Source organism: Rhinolophus sinicus, linkage group LG13 (genome assembly GCF_036562045.2).
Source record: "Rhinolophus sinicus isolate RSC01 linkage group LG13, ASM3656204v1, whole genome shotgun sequence".
Classification (NCBI taxonomy): Eukaryota; Metazoa; Chordata; class Mammalia; order Chiroptera; family Rhinolophidae; genus Rhinolophus; species Rhinolophus sinicus.
Window position 1 is genome coordinate 37,759,589 of NC_133762.1, and position 23,615 is coordinate 37,783,203.

General features: G+C 41.1%; 1 protein-coding gene across 3 annotated transcripts in view; it reads left to right on the top strand.

Moving 5' to 3' along the window:
- Nucleotides 1-5,772: 5,772 nt before the first annotated feature.
- CDK5RAP1 (CDK5RAP1 mitochondrial tRNA methylthiotransferase) overlaps nucleotides 5,773-23,615 on the top strand; it is a 29,286-nt gene continuing 11,443 nt past the window's right edge. For all 3 annotated transcript variants that reach the window (XR_012491044.1, XR_012491043.1, XM_074317228.1), the window contains exons 1-11: nucleotides 5,773-5,903; nucleotides 6,940-7,270; nucleotides 9,259-9,362; nucleotides 9,862-9,896; nucleotides 11,174-11,274; nucleotides 13,181-13,391; nucleotides 15,350-15,470; nucleotides 19,283-19,513; nucleotides 19,751-19,848; nucleotides 20,819-20,874; nucleotides 21,962-22,092. Coding sequence is in view for 1 of the 3 variants with exons in the window: in XM_074317228.1 (XP_074173329.1) it covers nucleotides 5,820-5,903; nucleotides 6,940-7,270; nucleotides 9,259-9,362; nucleotides 9,862-9,896; nucleotides 11,174-11,274; nucleotides 13,181-13,391; nucleotides 15,350-15,470; nucleotides 19,283-19,513; nucleotides 19,751-19,848; nucleotides 20,819-20,874; nucleotides 21,962-22,092 (1,503 nt within the window). In the remaining 2 variants the exon portion in view is untranslated. The remainder of the gene's footprint in view (nucleotides 5,904-6,939; nucleotides 7,271-9,258; nucleotides 9,363-9,861; nucleotides 9,897-11,173; nucleotides 11,275-13,180; nucleotides 13,392-15,349; nucleotides 15,471-19,282; nucleotides 19,514-19,750; nucleotides 19,849-20,818; nucleotides 20,875-21,961; nucleotides 22,093-23,615) is intronic.

Here is a 23,615-nt window from a genome sequence, read left to right on the forward strand (position 1 = left end):
GGTCATCTATTATTGCAAAACAAACTACCCCCAAGTTTAGCAGCTTAAAACAACAAACATTTATTATCTTTCAAGTTCTGTGGTTTAGGAATTTGAGAGGGGCTAAGCTGGGTGGTTCCTGTCTCAGGCTCTTTCATGAGGTTACAGTCAAGCTGTTGGCTGGGGCTGTACTCATCTGGAGGCTTGTCTGGGGTTAGAGGATTTGTTTCCAATACGGCTCACTCATGTCTGTTGCGTGGAAGCCCCAGATCCTCACCACAGGTGCCTAACCATAGGGCTGCTTGAGTGTGCTCGTGACCAGGCAGCTGGCTTCCCCCGGGAGAAGAAGAGCCAAGAGGAATCCACAATGTCTCTTATGACCCAGTCTCAGATGTCACATCCTGTCACTTCTGCTGTATTCTATTCATTAGAAGTGTCAGTAAGCCCAGCCCACATTCAAGGGGAGGGGACTTAGGCTCCACCTCTTGAAGAAAAGAATGTCAAGGAACTTGTGGACCTATTTTAAAACCTCCTGCAGAAGGGAGGATACTCAGAGCTGCTTTGTGGAATGTTCTTTGGAAGCTGTGCTGTACTGGCTGGATATGAGTTTGCCATATTTATAACTCCCTACTTGCTTGCGTTGTCCAGAAAATCACAGTGACAACAGTAATGATAGCTTCCATTGAGAGAGTGCTTGCTGTCCGCCAGCACTGTGCACACATTTCCTCATTGGATCCTCACCACACAGCTTTGTGGTAGGCACAGTGATCTCCATTTCACAATGGGGTTCAGAGGGGGAGAGTGACTTGCCTAAAGTCACACAGCTATGAAATGTCTGAGCTTGAATTTTCCAAATAGGTCTTTCTGACTTCAGAGCCTTTGTTCACCTTAGAGAGTTTCTGGCCCTGAACTATCCATTAGGAATATTATTAGGTTGGTGCAAAAGTAATTGTGGTTTAAAACGTTAAAAATAATTGCAAAAATTGCAATTACTTTGGCACCAACTTAATATGTGAGCTACATATGTGATGACAAATTTTCTAATAGCCACATTAAAAAAAGTAAAAAAAAAATAGATGAAAATATTTTAATAATATATTTTATTTAACCCAATAGATCTGAAATATTATCATTTAAACACAATATAATAAAAATTCAGTAATGAAATATTTTACATTCTTTTTCTCGTATTAAATCTTTGAAATCTGGTATATATTTTATACCTAAACCACATCTATTTAGATGCCAAATTTTCACTGGAAATACTTGATTGGTATTTAGATTTCATAAAAAAAAGTAGATTTCATAAAATTTATAGTTTAGAAAAGTAGATTCACATACCGAAGTTGTTCCAAATGTACTGAATTTTTCCAATCACTAAATTGAGTATCAGTTTTTAAATTAAAATTAAATTAAGTTAAATTCAGTTCCTCATTCATACTAGCTGCATATCAGGGGCTCAGTAGCCACATGTAGCTAGGGGCTATTGTATTAGACTAAGCAGTTCTAATTGAGCCTCCACATGTGGCAACTGAGGCCCGCAAGAAGTCATCTAACAAGCCAGAGCTGGAGCTGGTTCTAGAAACCTGGGGAAACACAGGTAAGCAGAGATAGTCCATCCTTGCACGCTCATCCATCCATCTACCTACCTATCTGTTAATCCACTGTTCATTCGAGAACTATCTAGTGCATACTTTGTCTGTGGTAGTCCTCGGGACCAGGAGCTGACGTGCTGGGAGCAAGACTGACAGGTCCCCACGCATGGGAAGACGGAAGTTCTCATAATCAAACGTGCGATTCAGATTGGGCAGACACATGCATGGATAGAGCAGAGAGGCCAGTAGGGATCTGACCTGCTCTGGGGCATTAGAGGAGGTTTCAGGAGACCTGACATGACGTCCACCTGAAGGAACATCCTAAAGATCAGCTACTGCTGCAATAATGTTGTGCAAAAAAGAAAAAAAAACAACCCAAATCCCAGTGGGCATGGCAACAAGCGTTTATTATGCTTCTGGGGTGACTGTATGTTTGACTATTAGGTAGAAGCTGGGCTTGGCTGGGTGGCTTTTTGGTCCAGGCTGTGGGTTGGGCTCAGGTCTACTCTCTTTGTTCCTTCTGGAGCCCAGGATGAAGGGTATCAGCTCCCATGGCAGGCTCTTCTCATGGCAAGTCACTGGAGTTCAAAGACAAGCAACCTGCCCAAGCACATTGACATTCTGTCTGCCTTATGTCCACCCTCATTCCGTTGGCCAAAACAAGGCATGTGGCTGAGCCTGTCATCAGTGGGGAAGGACAGGAGGAGTAATTGCTGAGGAGGAGTTAGTCAGGGGGAAGGGGTAATAGTAGCCTAGATGACAGATCCCCAGGTGGGATGGAACAGGGCTTCCAAACTCCTGCAATCTGGGGAGTTTGTTTTCATCACCGTCATTGCCCAAGACACAGCACTGTCCAAAGTCCACAACACAGCAACTGAAAGTGGACCCTTGTGGTTGGAAAGTGGTGGGTGATGGGTTGGGGGGTGGGGGTGGGAAATGGTCCCTGGCCCCCATGTGGACTGGTACGTGTGGGGAGCACGATAGTAGGGATATTGGGTACGGCTGAGTGTGTGTGTGTGTGTGTGTGTGTGCGTGCGTGCATGCGTGTGTGTGTGTGTAGGTAGGTAGGCGGGGGCAGTATAACAGGCACCAGAGAACACCCCTCATGCCAGCTTTGCCTGAACTGGCAAGGGGTAGCTCTGAGTTGCTGCCTCCTGTTCTGGCCACAAAAGGAGGTGACACCTCCCTGTGGGGCTGTTAGGGGAAGGTCCGGATTTGAAAGAGCGCAGTTCTGAAAAGCTGAGTGACCTGAGTTCAAACCCTGGCTCCTCCCTGACTCCTATATTGGAAGCCCTGAAAGTGGCTTCCTTCCAGCTCTAGAATTCCTGTGTCCTGTGATTCCAAGAGGACAATACTGAGAATAAAGAGGAAAGGGCCATGGTGAAACAGTAAGTAGGACCTGAAACAGGGAATTGCTGTGCCTGAAAGGACAGAGTCTGTGCTTGGGGATCACCAGGAAGGAGGAGCGTTTCCTTCCCTTAGTGTGGTGGGTGGGAGGCTTCCCCACTCAACGTAACTTCTATTGGGATGTAGGTGCAGCCACCATTATTGGGCTTTCCCATGGCCAGATTAGGACAGGACGTCTTCCCCGTGAAGTCAAAAATTTGACAGTAAACCTGAATATTTCTCCAAATGGAAATCCCAGAGTGTCCAGGAACTTGTTGCTAGATTCTAAGAGTTTTCCAGGAATTCTGAAATTTTGTACTTTTATTGTGCTGATAATTCCCCCAAATGATCAGATCCCATCCTAAGTTATCTGGAAAACAACAGTAAAAAACAAGAACCATAATACAATTCTTGGCTTGTGTTTGCCTTTGTATATTCAATTGAATTGGCACCTAGCAGTTATCTAAGGGGAATGTATTGCAGTATGCTCAAACTCCTGAAATCTGGGTTTGTTTCCATCGTCCTCACTGCCCCAAGACACCACAAAGGTCCAGGACTCCACAATCTCTGGACAACTGCCACAGCCTCCTAAATGCTCTCCTGATTTCTTTCCATGCCCTCCTACCTCCAATGCAGTGTATTCTCCACACAGCAGCCACTTTTTAGGCAAAGAAACTGGGAGTCAGCAGGGGTAACTAACTTGGCTATGACTATCATGGTAAGCATCAGAGCCTCGACGGGAACCCAACCAGTCTGACCTTGAATTAGTCGGTCACTGGTAAGAACAGTGCTTTGGGATAGAACTGGCCTGTGGGTAGATACCAGTTCTGCCATGCACTAGTGTAAGCTTCAGCACATGACTACCTTCTGTATTTTCAGTTTTCCTGCCTGTAAAATGGGCCAATAATAACGCCACAGAGTTTTAATGAGGAGCTAAAGAGGTCAGTTGCAGCAGGGGCTGTCAGGGCCCCCATAGCCTTACTAATTCAGAGTGCGGGCCAGTGTCTGCATCTTATTGACAGAGGGCTTTCTCCCAACCACCGACCTCCATGCACAGGTGGCACAGAAGCACTGAGGACTCCACACATGTAGGGGCATCTTTTTACCACGACTGCTAGTATATAACTACCCCAGCTTCTTCCACCCTTGGGTGAAATAATCCTGAGGTATGTGTTTTACGTGTTTCCCAGAGCTCCCCAACAGAATTAAGACCCAGGTGCCCATCATGGTAACTGACTTGATAACATACTCTTTACTGGCTGTCTCCCCTTCCCTGTCTTGTTCCCTGACTACTCCATCAGTGCTTCCTGAGATCAGCTGTGTGCACTCAAATCTGCATCTCAGGGTCTGCTTCTGTGGAACCCAAATGAAGACTTAAAGCCATCATTTATTCATTCAACAAATATTTATTAAGCCCTTCTATGAGCCAGACTCTGGGCTAGAGCCTGGGGATATTGCAGTGAACAAGACAGAATGTGTCCCTGCTTGCAAGGAGTTAAGAGTCTGGGAATAGGCAATGGCAAATTAAAAAAAAACAACATGCTACTATTCTACATAGTGACAAGTATTGTGAAGCAAATGATGTGATAGTGATGGGAGCAGTTTATATGGGATGGTCCAAAGAGGCCTCTCTGCAGAGATGATATTTAAGCTGAGACATGAGGAATGAGAAGGGTCCAGCCATGAAACAATTTGGGAGAACATTCCAGAGAGAGAATAGTTAAGTACAATGGCTCTGAGATAAACATGGTTGGGGTATTGAGGGAGTAAAATAAAATGACGTAGTTGCAGTGTAGTCAAGTAGAGAGCACATGCTAGAAGTAAGCAGTAAGAAGGAAGGGATTGGAGAAGTACAAGTAAGCATAGGCCAGATTATGCAGGTTCTAGGACATAGTAAGAAATCTGGATTTTATTGCAAAGGCAATGGTAAGGCACTGGGAGTTTTCAGCAGAGGAGTGATGTGATCTGAGTTAAAAAGACAAACACACTCTCTTCAGCTGTGTGGGAAATTATCCGTAGGAGAAGAGGGCAAGGACAGAAGTAAGGAGACCAGTTAGCAGGCTATTGCAATCATTGCTGAGCTGGTGGTGGCATGGGAAGAATGGGAAAATGGGAAGTGGACAGATGGGAGACATTTTGGAGATAGAGATGACAGGACTCGCTGACAGATCGAGTGTGGAAATTGAGGGGAAGGGAACAAAAATGACTCCCAGTTTCTCAAAGTGCAACTGAGAGGATGCTTGGGTCATTTCCTGAGATGGGTCCGACTGGGCAGGAACAGGTTTTGGGTGAGGATGCGTGTGTGGAAATGACGAGTTCTATATTAAGTTAGAGATGGTCATTAGACACCCAAGCGGAGGTGCCACTTAGGCAGCTGAACTATGCATGGATCTGTAACTCCAGAGGGAGTCCAGGCTGGAGATGTGAATCCGGAAGTCTTTAACCCATAGCGCAGCGCTGTCCAATAGAATGTGAAATAGAATGTGAGCCACGTATGTAATTTAAAACTTCCCAGTAGCCACGTTAAAAAGTAAAAAGAAACTGGTGAAATTAATTTAAATAATATATTAACTTAATTCAATATATCCCAAATATTACTTCAATACGTAATCAATATAAAAATTATTGATGAGCCGTTTTGCATTGTTTCTTCGACATCCAGTGTGTATTTCACATTTAACTCGCACTCACCCACCGCATTTCAAGCGCTCAGTTGTCACATGCAGGATACAGGGTGTCGGTTCATTGAGCGGTTGGAGGTTTTCCAAAGCCAGGAGCCGGGACTCCCCCGAACCATACAGAGGAGGCACTTCCGTTGGATCCACCCGGACGGAAATAGCGGCGGAACGGAAGTCCCGTATGTGCGCGGTCGCTGAGAGGAGAGAGCTGGGTCGGTTGAGCAGAGCTGTCGCTGCGGGATGCTGGACAATCGGGTTTCGGAAGGTGAGCCGCGCGTGGGGTGGAGGTGCCCGCGCACCTGCCCAGGCCCGCGCCGGAGGCAGGAGGGGCGGCGGAGGCCCGGAAATGCACGGTGTTCAGGGGGAGGATGGCGCGGTGGTCACCCGGCGGACCCTGGAGTCAGACTGGTGGAGTTCGCATCCCTCTGCCCCTCTGCCTACTCGCTTGTGACCTTGGGCAAGTCACCTTTCTTCACCCCGAGCCTTAGCTTCATCACCTGTGAAGTGGGGATGATAGTAGAACCTGCCTCACCGAGTTGCTGTGACAATTAAGTACGGTAATCCATTGTGACTACCCAATAAAATGTTTGGGATGCTTCACTGTTTATGTTTATTTATATTGAGAAGAGGCTGTTGTCTCATGGTTATTGCCAACAACTACCAATTTCTGCGCTCCCAAGAGGCCCATACATTGTGCTGTGCAAATATTTGTATTGTCACATTTGATCCTCACAACAGACGTAGAGGTAGGTCCTGTGTTAGATACTTTCCTTTTGGAGGAATTCAAAGGAAGATGGCCTCAGATAGTAAGTGGTTTTCATAGTTTTGGGAGGCAGTGTAGCAAGGTGGCAAGCTCTGCTGCTTACTAGCTGTGGAGGATTAGGTGAGTTCCTCGGCTGCTCTGTGTCTATTTCCTCATCTCTGAATGGGATAGTAATAGTGTCTGTTGCCTATGCTACTCAGGGTTGCTGTGAAGATTAATAAGTTAATATACTTAAAGCCCTTGGAACTGTTCCTGGCACAAGGTGCTACTTTATTTTGTCAGGGCTTCTTATCTCTACCATGCCTGTATTTTGAAAACAGACTGCCTAAATTTGCATCTAGTCTCTGGCACTCCTTTGTGTGGATTTGGACAAGTTGCCTCAGTTTTTTTCACTTTGTAAAACAGGGATAATATTATTAAAAGTACCTTTTTCTTGGGTTTTTGTGAGAATTAAATGTATTAATACACTTGAAGGCCTTAGAACAGTGCCCTGTACATAGTGTTCAATAAATACTGGTGATGTCTCATTCTTTTGCAGACTTTGGGCTGTGTTAGTACCATGAATCATTTACAATGTATCCTCCGAGCACAGAGGAGGCTGAGGTGGGGGCCCTTGGCCTCTGTGTCCTGGCTGCTGCTCAGGAGCTGCAGGACACACAGCAGTTTCTCCGGCGCTGCATGTCCCAGTGCAGAGGGACCGCAGGAGGATGGAGCTCAGAAGGATTTCAGTTCCAGGCTGGCCACTGGACCGACTTTTCAGCATTTTTTAAGAAGTACTGCAGTTCCTCAAGAGAAGCTGTCTTCTCCAGATGAGGAGGACTCACCCCCCTATCTCACAGTGGATGAACTTTTAGGAAGGCAGAAAAAAGGTGGGTTTTCCTTTTTTTCTCTCTTTGGGCATTCTGCTTTGCTCTTTTCCAGCATCCATGGCCTGCCTCTTAATGGTTTTATTACAGACCTGGCTTTGGAGGGTGAACAGTGTGGGAAGGCTGCTAAGTTATGGAATCAGCAAACTTGACCAACTAACATTTGCATAAAGAAATTTAAGAGTGTTGGTACACGTGACTGGGGATAGAATCCTGGGTAGTCCTCTTTGGTTACCTTTGGAAACCCTAGAATTTCTGTTCTGATTTTTAGATTGTCTTAAGTTATAAGGCAGCTTTCACAATTGGTGATGTAGACATTCACTCTGTATGTTTAGGCAGAGGTTTTCTTAGAAACATTATGTGATCAGTTAAATGCCTTAAGAAAATATTTGAAGAGACATTAAGGGATAATCTGACATTTCCCCCTTTGCCGTGTTTCAAAAACTATTTCCTTTGGAATTCTTAAAGATTTGGTTGCAATCATATGGTGAAAATTATTTGTAACTTGCTATTTTCATTTAAGATTTTTTCCAAATACTACAGTCTTTATAATTAAAATAAAAAAAATTTATTGCATTGTCAAAAGAAAGGCAGACTGCCACATGCAGCACTTCATTTGGATGTGTCTGGGGTCTTGGAAGCTTGACTACCCTTTGTTCTTCTACAAATGGGCCTTAAGTTCTTCTTTGGAAGTTCTAGCAGGGGAGCGCAGCTACTCGTATACCCTTGACCAAAGAATGGTCCTCTGGTCCTCCCCTCCATTGGGGAAAGTTGTCCTCTTCTACCCAGCATGCAGCTTTGGGAAGGACGCGCATGGCACTGTGAGGGAGGAAGGGGACACCCACCTACCCAGCCAAATCAGCCCAGTCAGTCCTGGTGATCTGTGGGGTGACATGTCGTGGTCAGATGTCCCTCACATCCAGTCCATTTTTAAAAATTGGTACAAAATATCACGTTGTGCTGTACTATGATGTTTTCCAATCTGTCCCCTATAGTTGGACATTAGGTTGTTTCAAAAATTTTTGTTATAAAAAATACTATAAATGTCTCATCTCTATCTCTATGTATAGAGAGGGATATAGATATAGATAGATATATATTGCTTCTGTTAAATTTCTTTTTCAGAATAAATTTCTGGGAGTTGAATTAGTAAATCATGGAGTATGTACACCTTGTGACTCCTGCTAGGTATTTTGCAGTCCTGTATAATTTGTGTCATTCAGTCCCTCTCTGACATAAATATTGCTGGGTTTTTTTTTTAGACAAGGAAAGTGAGTCAAGGAAGGTTTAAAAAAAATCCTGACCTCCCTCCCCTCCCCTCCACATTACTGCTGTTTTCTATTGGTTTTCATATGATTCTTTGTCATTCAATTTTTAACTCTATTTGTTAATTAAAGTGTGCTGGTGGGAGCAGAAGTTGATACAGGAATTTAGTTTGAAGGAGCTTGCCCAGATGTGAAATTGATGTTCTTAAAACTTTGTGAAGTATGTTTTACGTCATTATAACCAAACATTTAAAATGTTTGAAGTTACTTTAGGAAGTTGCCTGTTTTTATTTTGTGGCTTTATGTACCTTCTGGTCACTGCGCTACCTCCAGAGGCTGGAAAACCTCATTTTGAGAAGGAGTATAACATATGTTTTAAATTTATTTTCCCCCTGGATTGATAATCAGTGCTGTCAGCTAGTCTCCACTTTTCTAATTGTTTTTACAGCCATAGTTCCTTGATGTCTTAGGTGCATATTTTCCCCATATTTTTAGTGATACAGCTTATAATTGATGTGTGTATATAATGTAGTATTCCTTTTGTTCTGAAAGGCTCTCATTAATTTTGTGGTACATCTGGCAATTAATAGTGTCTTAGTATTGAGGCAACAGGGGACTTAGTGGATAACCAGTTGGGTCAAGTGTTTCTGGGGCATTTGGGACGGAGACCTTTGGAGACATGCGGTTCCTTTTTTTCTGCCTATATGAATTCCCCTCTCTTTGCAGTGTACCTTGAGACCTACGGCTGCCAGATGAATGTGAATGACACAGAGATAGCCTGGTCCATCTTACAGAAAAGTGGCTACTTACGGACCAATAACCTCCAAGAGGTACACATATTTCCTGTTTCCCCATGTTTCCTGAGCCTGGGTAAGACTCTGCATTTGTGCCAGTTCTCAGATGCAGTTTCAGGAACAGGGTATGGCCTGATGAGAGTGAGTTTCTTTGAGGAAAGTGTGTAGCACGGGACTGAAGTGTACATTTGTTCCAGTTATTTTTGAAATTTTTATGGTGGTGCTTGCTCACCTTCAGGCAAGGAACTGAGTTAAAAATGGACTGCAAGGAGAGGGAGAATGGGGGTTAGTGTTTAATGGGTACAGAGTTTTAGTTGGGGAAGACGAAATAGTACTGGAAGATTGATGGTGGTGATGGTTGCACAACTATGTGAATATATTTAATGCTACTGAACTGTACACTTAAAATTGGGTAAAATGGTAAATGTTATATATGTTTTTCCACAATGAAAAAAAGGGGAGGGGCGTGGCAGTGATTCTACAAGGCTAATTTCAAAGATCATAATTTTCTTTTTTTTCCTTGCTCTCCACTCAGGCTGATGTGATTCTCCTTGTCACTTGTTCTATCAGGTGGGAACTTGTTCTTATCTAGAAAGTGAATGTATCTTATATAATAATGCCAGAGTTAACAGTGCCAGGCTGGCCTACCTGTGGAGATGAGCCAGTGGATTGGCAATTTTCCAGCAGTGGAGACAGTAATGAGAGAACTAGTGGACATTTTCTGAGTATGTACTGTTTGTCAGGTCCTGCTGGGCACTATACATGCACTAAGTAACTCTCACAACAACTCTATGAGGCAGGTGCTGTTATCAAACCCATTTTATAGATGAGGAAACTGAGCGTGTGCTGAGTCACCCACCTTTTCCTAAGGTTTTTCTTGTAGCTCATGGCACATTTTTATGACGTAGTTCACATCGTAAGGGCTAGCGTGCAGTCAGTGGCTAGGGGACAGAGTTCTTCTAAACAGAGATTGGTGGCATTCATCAGAGGTGAATGTACCGTTTGTCACTTTGTTTCTATGTATAAGTCATATTAATGTCTGTTTTCTCAGCTGGCTATACAACCAATTAATTAATCCAACATTTTTGTTCTGAGGGTCTCTGCTGCCAGACACTGAACTAGGTGCTTTGGGAGATTCAGAAATGAACCCTTCATGGAGCCTGTCTTCAGGGAGCCTCATTTGATATGGGAACTAAGATAGATGCACAAATAGCCCTAACATCTGGTGGAAGGCACTAGGTTGAAAAAAAAAAAAAATCAAGCAATGAAAAGGGGAAATTGCTAAGTACGGGGAGAAGAATAGTTACAGTGATAGTGTAGTTAAAAGGAAGCAGAATAAACTCCAACAGAGTCGTGTTGGGGAAGGCTTTGTGAAGGACATTGTTTTTGTTTGGCTTAAAGCAGGGGTGAGAAAACTTTTTTCCACATTTTTTACCAAGGGCCATATGCGGTAAAATACACAAACAGCTGGGCCACTCACTCGAGGTGAAGTACATATTGCCTCACCTGGTTTATTTAAGTAAACTAAATATATTTTTGGAATTTGCTGCGGGGCAATTAGCAATGGATTGCGGACCGCAGTTGGCCCGCGGGCCGCAGTTTGGACACCCCTGGCTTCAAGGCTTGTTAGGACTTGGAGATGTTCAGGAAGGGCGTCATTCTAGGAATGAGGACTTAAGCAAGTGCTGCTGCTTCAGTTGACTCCCTGCCTGCCTTCCCTAAGCCTAAAGGGTAGATATTCATTTAAAGGGTTGAAGGTGGTTTTTATTTTCTTCATTGTCCTACTTTTTTAGATTGCTTTGTAGTTTATTTGCAGGTTCAGGTCTATCTCTTTTTGTTCTCTGTAGGGAAAAGGCTGAACAGACCATCTGGAATCGTTTACATCAGCTTAAAGTCCTGAAGACAAAACGGCCCCGCTCCCGAGGGCCTCTGAAGATTGGAATTCTAGGTATCCGGTAATTTGCAGATTTTGTGAGTTTTGAGAGTTAGGCTCCATGTAGCTTTATGTGCTAGGGAGTCCCTCCAAGGCTGTATTCCTGGTTGTGAAGAAATCTTACATTTTATGCTTAATGTTAGAGGCTGTGGGATTAAATGAGATAAAGCTCATAAAAGGGCTTTTCATAGTGCCTTGAAGTAGTAAGTATAGAAAGTCGTCCATCATGGCTGGAGTCTTATGTGGCTCTTGGGGGCGCAGAGTTATGGATAGCAGACAGTTTGGGGTCTGAGGGCGCAGCATACATTTACAGTGTAGGCACGTTTCACCTTGACTCCTGAAGCATACCCAAGTGACAGTCTAGATCTGCACTGTCCAGGATGGTAGCCAGTAGCCACACGTGGTCATTTCAGTTTAATTAAACTTAAACAATATTAAAAATTTACTTCTTCAGTCTCACTAGCTGCATAGTGACTGCTCAGTAGCCACACTTGACTAGTGGCTACCAGTTTGAACAACACAGATAAAGAGCATTTCCATCATCGTAGAAAGGCTTATTGGACAGCTCTGATCTAGATCACTAGACATCATTTCCAAAACAAATATTCGGTACCCTCTTGTTTCCAGAACTTGATTACTGTATTTCACCTTAAAACAGACTGTATCCAGTATAGAATAAATTAATTCCTCTTGATGATGTGTCAAAACACAGTTGAAACATATCCTGTTACACAGATTAATGTACTAAGTGCTACAGGAAGATGGAAGGATTAGCTGAAATGTTTTGTTCCATTTCAGTTCCTTTATTATAGAAGTCCCTGGGTATATATTGGTTAGGAATTTCAGAAATCTCCAAAATAGTTTTTTTAAATGGTAAAATATGTAATATAAAATTAACTGTTTTAACCCCTATCACTCCTGCCCCGTTTTAGCCCTTTTCAAACGTACAGCCCAGTGGCATTAAGTACATTTATATTGCTGTGCAACATCACCGCCATCCTTCTCCAGAACCTTTCCATCTTCCCCAGCTGAAATTCTGTCCCCATTACACAGTAACTGCCTATTCTCTTCCCTGTACCCCTGGGCAGCCACCGCTCTATTTTCTCAGTATGAATTTGACTGCTCTGGCTGCCTCATGTAAGTGGAGTCACACAGTATGTGTCCTTTTGTGTCTGGCCTATTTCATTTGGCATAGTGTCCTCAGGTTCATCCATGTTGTTAGAGCTTGTGTCAGAATTTCCTTCCTTCTTAAGGCTGAATAATATTCCATTGTATGTAGATACCACATCCATTGACGGACACTTGGGTGGCTTCCACCTTTTGGCTGTTGTAAATGATGCTGCTATGAACATGGGTATACAACTAAGAATAGTTCTTAAACAGATGTTTTCAAAGAGTGTTTGTAATAAAGTGGACTTTTTATTAATTTGATAGCCTTATTAATAACTGGTTTTTTAGGATATGCAAAATGCCAGCATGGATGGTAAACTCATTTCTAATACGTTTTACTAAGTATTATGGGCAAGAAGAGGGATAAAGAGTGTAAGTGCAGTTATGTATAAATAAGTTTTATTTTAAAAAGTAAGGTCCTGAGGTAAAATATTTTTTATTTGTAGTAACAAGTAATTTTCAGTTGAAAAAAGAGGTGGTTTATTTCTAGAGAGGTTTTTGGATGGTTTAATTTTTCTGGGTGTTTAATTGAATTGCTCTTGAGCCCTTTCCCAGTGGTTTTCTTGTATAGGAAAATGCATGTTCCAGTGCTGTGGAAGTGTTGGGCAAATTGGAGGGATGATGCTAAACTCTTAGAGAAGTTTCTGTGTCTTGGTCTCTTGGTCTTTGATCCAGCTGGAGACAATGTGTACTGAGAAGCCATGAGACCAAATGAATTTGGGAACTGGTGCTTATTTTATTTCCCTCCCAGGTTGTATGGCTGAGAGACTGAAGGAAGAGATCCTCAACAGGGAGAAAATGGTGGATATTTTGGCTGGTCCAGATGCCTATCGGGACCTCCCTCGGCTGCTGGCTGTTGCCGAGTCAGGCCAGCAAGCTGCCAACGTGCTGCTGTCTTTGGATGAGACCTATGCAGATGTCATGCCAGTCCAGACGAACCCCAGTGCTACTTCTGCTTTCGTGTGAGTCACTGATCAAGAGACAGGGAGTAAACTTTTTTCTCACTTTTAAAATAACATGTTAATTTTATTACATTAAAAAATTAATACATGTATGTAGTACAAAAGACAAAAAATGATATTTAAGACTCCCTCACAACTGTCATCCGCCGTCTCCTAAGCCACCTCTCAGAGGCAGCTGTGTTAGTAGTTTCTTGTACAATCCTTTGAGAAGTGTTTTGTGCATATACATTCATATACATAAAATGGGGTCTTTCCTACCTTCCCTTCTACACTTATTTTTTTACTTAAGAGAATATCTTGGGCTTTTCTGATTCTTTTTTTCCCCTCCCCTGATTTTTTAAGTTAAAAAAAGAAGTAAAGATCTGGTGACAAAATAGTTTGTATTTATTGAAGAATTATGTGGAAAAGATAAAAATACATAAGGAAGAAAGTATTAATTACTTATACTCCTACCACCTAATAATTACCACTGTTATCATTTTGACGTATATCATTGCTGTCCTTTGCTTTGTGCTTATGTGTGTATGCTTTGTGTTTGTGTTCATAAAAATTGTCTCTTGGTATACTTGGTTTTATAACCTTTTCTTATTTAAAATGGTGACTGTTTCGTATGGCATTAAATTTTCGAATGGCAAATTGGCCCACAGCCTTTTTTAGTAAATAAAGTTTTATTGAAATACAGCCACGTCCATTTCTTTACATACATATTGTCTGTGTCTGCTTTCACCACTAAAATAGAGTTGAGTAGTTGTGACAGAGATGGCATGGTCTGCAAACCTTAAAATACTTACTTTCTGGTATTTTACAGAAAAAGTTTGCCAACCTCTATCATTTTAATGGCTAGCCAATACTGTGTTGTTAGAATGCTTAATTAAGATAATAGACAACTTTTATTTAACAATTCTCCAGTGAATATCTTTGATGCATATCTGTCCATTATTATTTCTTTAAGATAAATTGAAGCTTTCATATACAGGATGCAAATGAAAGAAAGTAACTTAAGTTACATACCTAGTATTTGGACCAGAAGTGAGAAATGCAGACCCCTGTATTTAAAATCCAAAGTCTTAGCTCTTTATACATACTTTACAATATTTATTTCTTTTTCTGGTCTAGATGTGAAAAGTTCAAACAATATATAAACAGTAGAAAGCCCAGGTGTGGTATGTCTACACCCCATTCCTTCAGCACTGATCCCTCAGGGTAACCACTGTTATCCACCAGTTATGGTTTGGTTTATATCCTGGGGTTAGATACTAGTTTTTTTTTGTTTGTTTTGTTTTGTTTTGTTTTTTAACAGGGAACTTCCACATTCTTTTTTTGGGGGTGTGGGGGGTGGGGAGAAGGGAACTAGACTTTACTGGGGAACAGTGTATACTTCCAGGATTTTTTTCTTTCCAAGTCGCTGTTGTCCTTTCAGTCTTAGTTGTGGAGGGCGCAGCTCAGCTCCAGGTCCAGTTGCTATTGCTAGTTGCAGGGGGCGCAGCCCACCATCCCTTGTGGGAGTCGAGGAATCAAACTGGCAACCTTGTGGTTGAGAGGACGCGCTCCAACCAACTGAGCCATCCGGGAGCTCAGCAGCAGCTCAGCTCAAGGTGCCATGTTCAATCTTAGTTGCAGGGAGTGGAGCCCACCATCCCTTGCGGGACTCGAGGAGTTGAACCAGCAACCTTGTGGTTGAGAGCTCACTGGCCCATGTGGGAATTGAACCGGCAGCCTTCGGAGTTAGGAGCATGGAGCTCTAACCGCCTGAGCCACCAGGCCGGCCAGGATACTAGTTTTTAAAGATAAAAAAATGTCTGCCTTCATGCTTCTTAGATCTCAGACTGGTCCAGTGTTAGCATGTTGCCAAGAGAATTCAGAACCAAAGGATAATACCAAGGGAACTGTGATCTGCTCGTTGGGTGGGACCAAGACATCCTGCTGCTGTTACTAAGTTCTGGTGCTTTCCTCCCCAGGTCTATTATGCGAGGCTGTGACAACATGTGCAGCTACTGCATTGTTCCTTTCACGCGTGGCCGGGAGAGGAGTCGGCCTGTTGCCTCCATTCTAGAGGAAGTGAGGAAGCTTTCTGAGCAGGTGAAAAGTCCTCCAGGCTTTCTTACTGAGCCTGTGTTTGTGGGAGGATGAGGACAACTTTCTGGTTTTGCAGCCTGTGCTGTCTCTAACTGTACAAGCTTAGAACCATCCCTGGCCAGAAAGAAATACCTAGGTGTACATCTTTGGTTTGCAGCTCACAAATTATAGCCAGATCCACTGCGAAGTTTGCTTAGGAGGAAGCACTAGAATGGAGAGAGCATGAGTTTAGAATCAGATGATTATGAATTCTGGCTCCACCATTCTTCTGGTTTGGTGCCCTGGCACCGGCCATTTAACTACCGTCTTTAAAACACACTTTCCCCACCTATGAAAGAGGGTAAAATAATATCTACCTTGCCAGGTTAATGGAAGGATAATGGTAGTTTAAATGTATTTAAACTACCTGGCCCATAGTAATTTTTCAGCGAATTACTTATTACTCTGTCCATTCTAGGGAAATCTCCCACATCTCTTGTTCATTTTACCACTGGGCTAGCTCACTAGTTGAGGGACAGAGAACAGATGAGGGTAGTGAAACAGATCAGAGGCCAGAGCGGAGATATCTGCTGTCTTCCTGCTATTGGGAGCTGGTCCCTCAACCCTTTAGGAAGTCTCTCCCTAACCCTAGGCCTGAATCTCCAGCCCTGCAGAATAGGACAGTATGAATATGGAACTTTTCTTCCACTAGAGTCTTCTTGTTCTTGCTTGGCTCAGGAACTGTAAGAGGCTAGCTAGCCCTTGCTCTAGTTCTAAGTCAGCAGTTTGCCTTTTTTCTCCTCCCATCCCCAGATTCTTAGTTTTCTGATTTGGTCTCTGGCTGCTCACAGATACTGTGAGGTATTCCCCACACCTTACCTCTCCAAGTGCTTCCTGGTCTAAAGTTGTCTCCTTCCTGTCCCCTTCCAGCTCCCCCACAGTACCAAAACTCACTCCTTCAGCATGGAGACATTCTGTTTAAGTAAATTGAGGTGATGACAAAAAACTCCCTAACCTTTCTAAGGTATTTGCATATAAAAGAAGGAACTTAATAACATTAAAGTGAATCTTCGTGAATTCAAAGTGTTGACTTTTGAAAAATTAAGATTCTATACTGTTTTAACGTATCTGTTAGTGACATTTATTTTGCTTATAAAATAACTTTTTAAAAGACGTTTCTTGCGTTTAGATTTTTAGACTACAGTTGCAAAGAATACACAGTATTGGTCCTTTAACAGAACATTGTTTATTCATTCAAACAATGGTTACTGATTGGAAGTTGTTTAAGCAGCCTTTTTTTAAGCCTCTTTATTATCTTTTTATATGAAAAAAATTTAAATGCACAGAAAAGAGAATAGTATTATGACCCCTCTTCCCCAGCTAATAACTTAAATTTGATAATTGTTAAATTTTTGCCATATTTGCTTTATCTATTTTTTGTTGATAAAGTATTTCAAAGTATAGCAGGACATTTCACCCTTAAGTAATTATGCGTCTCTAAAAAATAAGGATATTTTCAATAATTATCCTTTCAAAAATTAATTCTAACAAGATTAACAAAAATTGCTAAATATCTCAATCCTAGTCTACCCATATTCAAATTTTTCCAGTTATCTGGTAACTCTTCTGCATTTAGTTCTTATGTCTTTTATATGTGTGTGCATATTACTTAGTTTTATATTCTGCCTTTTTTTTTTTAAATAAACTTTCTGTTTTGGAATAACTTTAAATTTACACAAAAGTTGCAAAGATAGAGTTACCGCTAAATAATTAGCATCTTAACTTTGGTGCGTTTGTCAAAACTAAAAGATTAATATTGGTACATTACTATTAACTAACTTCAGACTTTATTTTGATTTTGCCAATTTCCCCACTAATGTCTTTTTTTCTTTTTCAGGATCCAATCCAGGATCCACATTGTATTTGGTGTACCCTTTCTTTAAATTTAACATTATGTCACAACTTGTAAAAATAGTCTTTATGGAGATTAGAGTCATGACGATTAAATGTTTAACAATGTCCTGGAATGGGATTCTGATCAGGCAAAAAAGAAGTTACAGAAAAAGTTTATGTAGTTGTGATCTCACTGTCTAAGCAATTTTGTATCCTGTCTTTAATAATCGTGTGAGCATTTTCCCATGTCGTTAACAGCTTTTAACTTTGTTTTTGTAGTACTGTGAGGCCTTTCTTGCCATGGATGCACTGTGATTTACTGATAGGACAACAGCTTTCAGATTGCTTTTAATTCCTCCCCTGTTAAAACAGTGCTGTGTTTGAATAAACCAGTCTCTGCATTCATATTTGTCCATGTTCATGGTTATATCCGTAAGATAAATTCCTAGACATGCCATTAATGAAAAAGATTAAAAAAAAGTTATAAAGGACATTATTTTGGACAATTGGTAAAAATTTGATTTATGGAATGTTGGATTAGATAATAGTACTGTATCAGTATTTCTGATTTTGATAATTGTCCTGTGATTATACAGGACAATGTTCTTATTTTTAAGAAATACATAACTGACATATTTAGGGGTAAAGAGTATGATGTTTGCAGCTTATTCTCAGATGGCTCGTAAAAATGTGTGCTTGCATGTGTGTGTGGAGAGTGCATATATGAATGTGTGAATGTGAATGATAGATAAATGGGGTACAATGTTAATGATCAGTGAATGTGGGCAAGGACTATATGGGAATTCTTTGTACTATTAAATTTCTCTGATGTCAAAGTAAAGCTACAAAAAATAGTCTTTATAGTAACCATTCTTTTTCTTTCTGAAAATTTGTATTGTAAATTTTCAAACAACACAAGTTGAAACAATGGTACAATAAACAACGTTTATTAACATTTTGTCATGTTTTATATGTCTATCTCTATCTTCATTTTTTCTGAACTTGTAGACATCAGGCCACTTAACCCTGGATACTTCAGTATGCATCTTCTCAGAATAAGAAATTTTCCTTTCTTAACTATAATGTATTGTACGTAATCACATGTAGGAAACTTAACAATTAATATTATCTAATATGCAATCCATATTCAAAATTTATTGTCCCCAAATATCTTTTTTTTTTCCCCCTCATCCCCTAACCCCCCCCCCCCCCCCAGGTTCAAGCCGTTGTTTCTCAGTCTAGTTGTGTAGGACACAGCTCCCTGGCTCATGCTGGTATGATGAGCCTGGCGCTCCACCCGGCTGAGGCAGTCGGTCGCTGGTCATTGGTCGGCCGCTCACACCAAATATCTTATTGCTGTTTGATTTTCAAACCAAGATCCAGTCAAGATTTGTGTAGTTTCATTTGGTTGTTATATTTCTTCAATCTCTTAATCGAAAACAGCTCTTTCACTTTTTTTGTTGTTGTTTGCTTTAAATGATGCATTTACATTTTGAAGAGATCAGACATGTCTGGATTTGTTTGATTGCTTCCTCATTTAAACTGTTCCCCTGAATTCTGGTAAACTGGAAGTTAGGTGTAAAAGCTTCATTCGATTTAGGCTAAATCTTTTTGGCAAGAATACTTCATAGGTGATTATATAACAATTGCTTGATAGAATGTTTTCCTAATTTGATTGATGGTGTTATAAATTAACCATTATTGAACACTGAGTTTGCATCCAGCTTTTTGCTACTCTAAAAAATGTTTTGAAGATTAACGTTTATGTAGGTTTTATTTTGGAGTTCTTCACAACAAGATGCCCAAGCATGAAATTATTAGGTAAAGGCAGAACACGTTTATGGATGGTTCTTGGTAGGTTCAGGCTAATTTTAATTAGTGATTTGGTATGAAGCTGCCAAACTAGTGTTTAAATTGCTTCCAATATTTTGTCCTCTTTTCAGGGGCTGAAAGAAGTGACACTACTTGGTCAGAATGTTAATAGTTTTCGGGACAATTCAGAAGTCCAGTTTAACAATGCAGTGTCCACCAACCTCAGCCGTGGCTTCTCCACCAACTATAAAACCAAGCACGGGGGCCTTCGTTTTGCTCACCTCCTGGATCAGGTCTCCAGAATAGATCCTGAAATGAGGATCCGTTTCACCTCTCCCCACCCCAAGGACTTTCCTGATGAGGTGAGTATAAATAGTTAACTGTGCCAAACTGATAACAGTATACTCAAGCATGTCTGTCTGGGATAGACAGCATGGGTTGGGCAAAAGTAAAGGATTTGGTTAATTCATGTGTTTGGTTTAATTAACCTCGTAATTACTTGAAAATTAACCTTGGTGGAGAACAGTGGGGGTGGTATTCCTTGATGCAAGATTCTTTGGTGAGACTTTGATGACGTTTAATGTATTCTTTTTGATCAGGTTCTGCAGCTGATTCGTGAGAGAGACAATATCTGTAAACAGATCCATCTACCAGCCCAGAGTGGAAGCAGCCGTGTATTGGAGGCCATGCGGAGGGGGTCAGACTTGGTTGGGGATGGGGTTTCCTGCACCTTTCCATATTTCCTTAAGGACTAAACAGTGTCTAAGAACCTAGCATAGTGTGTGACACATAGTAACTGCTCAGTAAATATTGTGTGATTGAACCCCTGGACATTGTAATTTGCTTTTGTTCCCTCTGTTAAGTATAGACGAAGGACTGGATTTTATTTGTTTAGCATGTTTTTCATTAAGCATCTACTGTGTGGCATATTCTGAGATATTAATCCTTTAGCTATTTTTTTTTCAAATCTCATGATTTTTTTTTTGGCGGGGGGATATTAGGGGAACAGTGTGTTTTTCCAGGGCCCATCAACTCTAAGTTGTTGTCCTTCAATCTAGTTGTGGAGGGTGCAGTTCGGCTCCAAGTTCAGTCGCCATTTTCAATCTTAGTTGCTGGGGGCACAGCCCAACATCCCACGCAGGAATTGAACCGGCAACCTTGTTGTTGAGAGCTTGCGTTCTAACCAGCTGAGCCATCCGGCCGCCCCAGTCCTTTAGCTTTTAACATTGAAGATTTTTAGATCTTGGAATTTAAGCGTAGCTCTATGTGTTCACTCACTTTGGGAATAATAAATATTGCAGAGATAAGACTGGAAGGAGAATATGACAGATGGCAAGCTGTATGGACCTCGTGTTTTGCCTTGTTTTTGGCATTGGCAAGAGTTTTAGAGATCCTCTTAAATGCTTAATCTGTGTTGATATATTAGTTAAATACAAAAGGCTATTTAAAATAATTTATGTCCTTGAACTAAAAATTCATAGGCTCTAGATTAGGTTACAGTACAGGATTTGAATCATAAGTGATCTTTCAGATATTTTAACCTGCTCTTGTACTGTCTTGTGTGGGTGAGAAGCAATGATGTGGTAATTCATAGTGTTATCTTTTTATAGCATTCATTTAAAGAAGATTGGTTCACCTAAGCCTTTTCTTTTTGTTCTTTATTGTAGCTATTCAAGAGAAGCTTATGTGGAGTTAATTCATCATATCAGAGAGTTTATTCCAGGTACATTAAAGAAATGTATTCACTGAGTATGTTACTCTACCAGTGACCACTCTACCAGTGACCACAGTCTTCTTGGTCAGATACAGGCAACACGTGTGGCAATACCTTGTGACACCTTTATACTTCTTTTGCTTCTCTTCATTTCTGTCTCTTTCTCTTCATTTTTTCCTGATTTTTTAATGTCTTGGTCTTGCTAGATATACTCAGAGGTGTGGATCAGCTTGAGGCCTCAAGACTAAAGAGATTCTTTTTCAATAGTTTTTGTGTTTGAGAACATATGGGAGAGACCTTGTATTTTTTATTAGCTGGCAAAGTTTTAGATAGTCTAAATTAGTTCTCATTTGGGGGCAATTGATATCTTTTAAAATGTATACTTAGAGGTAATTTGTTTCTTATTTATTATAACCTATGCTCTCTTTTTTTTCCTTTTCTTCTAATAAAATTACTCTGTAGTCTTTTAGTTTAGAGTTGGTTGACGATGTCTACACATTTTCCAAATTTCTAATTATGATAACTTGTATTGTGCACAAATACTTTCATTTTGATGGAGCAGGACAGTGTGGAGGTTCTCTGGGCTGTAGTTTCCTCATCCATAAAATACAGCTAATAGTACTCACCTTGTTGGATTATTGGGATAATTAAGTAAGTTAGATAGTAAAGTGTAGCACTTAGTAAGTATTCAGTAACTAGTAGTTATTGTTACTATCTTAAAGGAACATTGTGTTAAACTAACTTCAGAAGTATATTTGTATGGGACACTGCAAGATTTTCACCAGTGAAAACAGGACCGTTTGGAACATGTGGACTCCTTCCGTGTCCCTAAATTCCACATTTGCAGTGAAAATACCTTTTCTAGTGCTGAGGGGAATGTAGACTGAGAAGCCAGGCTCTGGTGTGGGAACACTGTAGAAAAGCAGGTGCATCCTCTGCTCTGCAGGGACAGTTCTGTCACACTTGCACATAGGCTGAAGAGCTACAGAAAAGGCCTTAATTGCTGTCCCTACCTCTGTAGCCCACAAGTGGCAAAGGCTTCTCTTGAAAGTAAGCAGCAGTGACTACTGTTCTTTGTCCTTATTGTGTGTCATAGGTGTCAGCCTCAGCAGTGATTTCATTGCTGGCTTTTGTGGTGAGACGGAGGAAGATCACCTCCAGACGGTGTCGTTGCTTCAGGAAGTTCAGTACAACATAGGCTTCCTCTTTTCCTACAGTATGAGACAGGTGAGTTCTGGGGTGGGGGAGGAGCTACGTCTGTGCTGAGGATGACATCATTCCTGACCGGTTTATCAACCGACGATAACTGGGAAGAAAAAGTGGCAGCAAGGCAGTCTTTGGGAAGCCACAAGTATCTTACCATTTGTTTCTTTATTTTTTCTGATCAACCTGTCTATTATTTTACACAGTTCAGCTATTTGAGATGGAAAATAATGAACTATGCCAATATTTTCTCTTTATTAGAATATTTTAAATTAGGTTGTTTAGAATTTGAATGTGGAGGGAGGGGCATTATTGTCTTTACAAAAAACCTAAAATTGTTTCTCAACATGCAGAGTGATTTGTTTTACAGACACCCCTTGTCACTCTCCCAGCCATCCTCAGCCATTTTTAGTTTCTATTTTTCTAGACCAAGTGAACTCACTGATACTCACTTTAGAGTTTCTCCTATAATACAGATTCCCAGGTGGAAGATGCAGAAGGAGATGAGCAAGGAAAGGGAGAGTAATTCATATGTATTTCCTGCAGAGAGGGGATAATCCTAGTCTGCTGCCATTTTCTTGGTGGTAGGGATGAATTGCCTGCGTCATTTCTCATCCCTGCAGTCACGTTGGGGGCAGCTTGCCTTGTGTTTGGGCTGGAGGCTGAGGAGCCTCTCTGGCCATGGACTCAGGAAAGCTGACTGATGAATGAATGAACCCGTGACTTTAGCCACTGCTAACTCAGCAGCTATCCATCAAGCAATTCATGTCTTTAAAGCCCACTGCCTAGTGCTCTGCAGTGTAGCCCACTGCAGTGTAACTGGGCGAGTGTGTATGTTCGTGTCTCTTACAGAATTATTTTCAGGGATGAAGCTTCAGAGGAGCTGTTGGGTTCCATTTTGCTCCTTTTCCATGGACATCACAAACATGCAAGAGAAATTCTTTATAATGCTAGATTTGGGAAATGGGTTTTCAGTGTGTTGTGGAAGCATATCCTATGGGCATTGAATATAAGTGTTTACTTTGGGATTTAATTACTTGGTAGGAGTTAAGGTTATAGAGACTTATCAAGTAGCTTAGTGGATGAGAGCAAGCACTTACATTGCTCCTGTCACTTAATGACTGTGTGACCTTGGGAAATGTCCTTTGTTTCTTCATCTGTGAAATGGGGGATAAGATTTGTACCAACCTCAGGTTGTTTTGATGATTAAATAAGATAATATGTATAAAGCATTTAGAACAGTGCTTCATGATGTAAGTGTACAATAGAGGTAAGTTGTTAATAATAAGACAGAATAGAGTAAACTCTGTGAGAGAATTCTGTTTTAGGATTCTCTACCCATTCTCATTTTCTCTGTGAATTTGGTCATTCTCTCAAAGCAGATTGATTTGACTATCCAGACTTTGCTGTATTGGTTTTTCTCTTATTCTATACTTCTGTCTAGCGTAGTGGGCCTCCAACTGTATTATGAGCTCATGTGCATAGGTAAAGATATACATATATATATATATATGTATATTTGCATACTGTGGTTTTGGATGATGTAA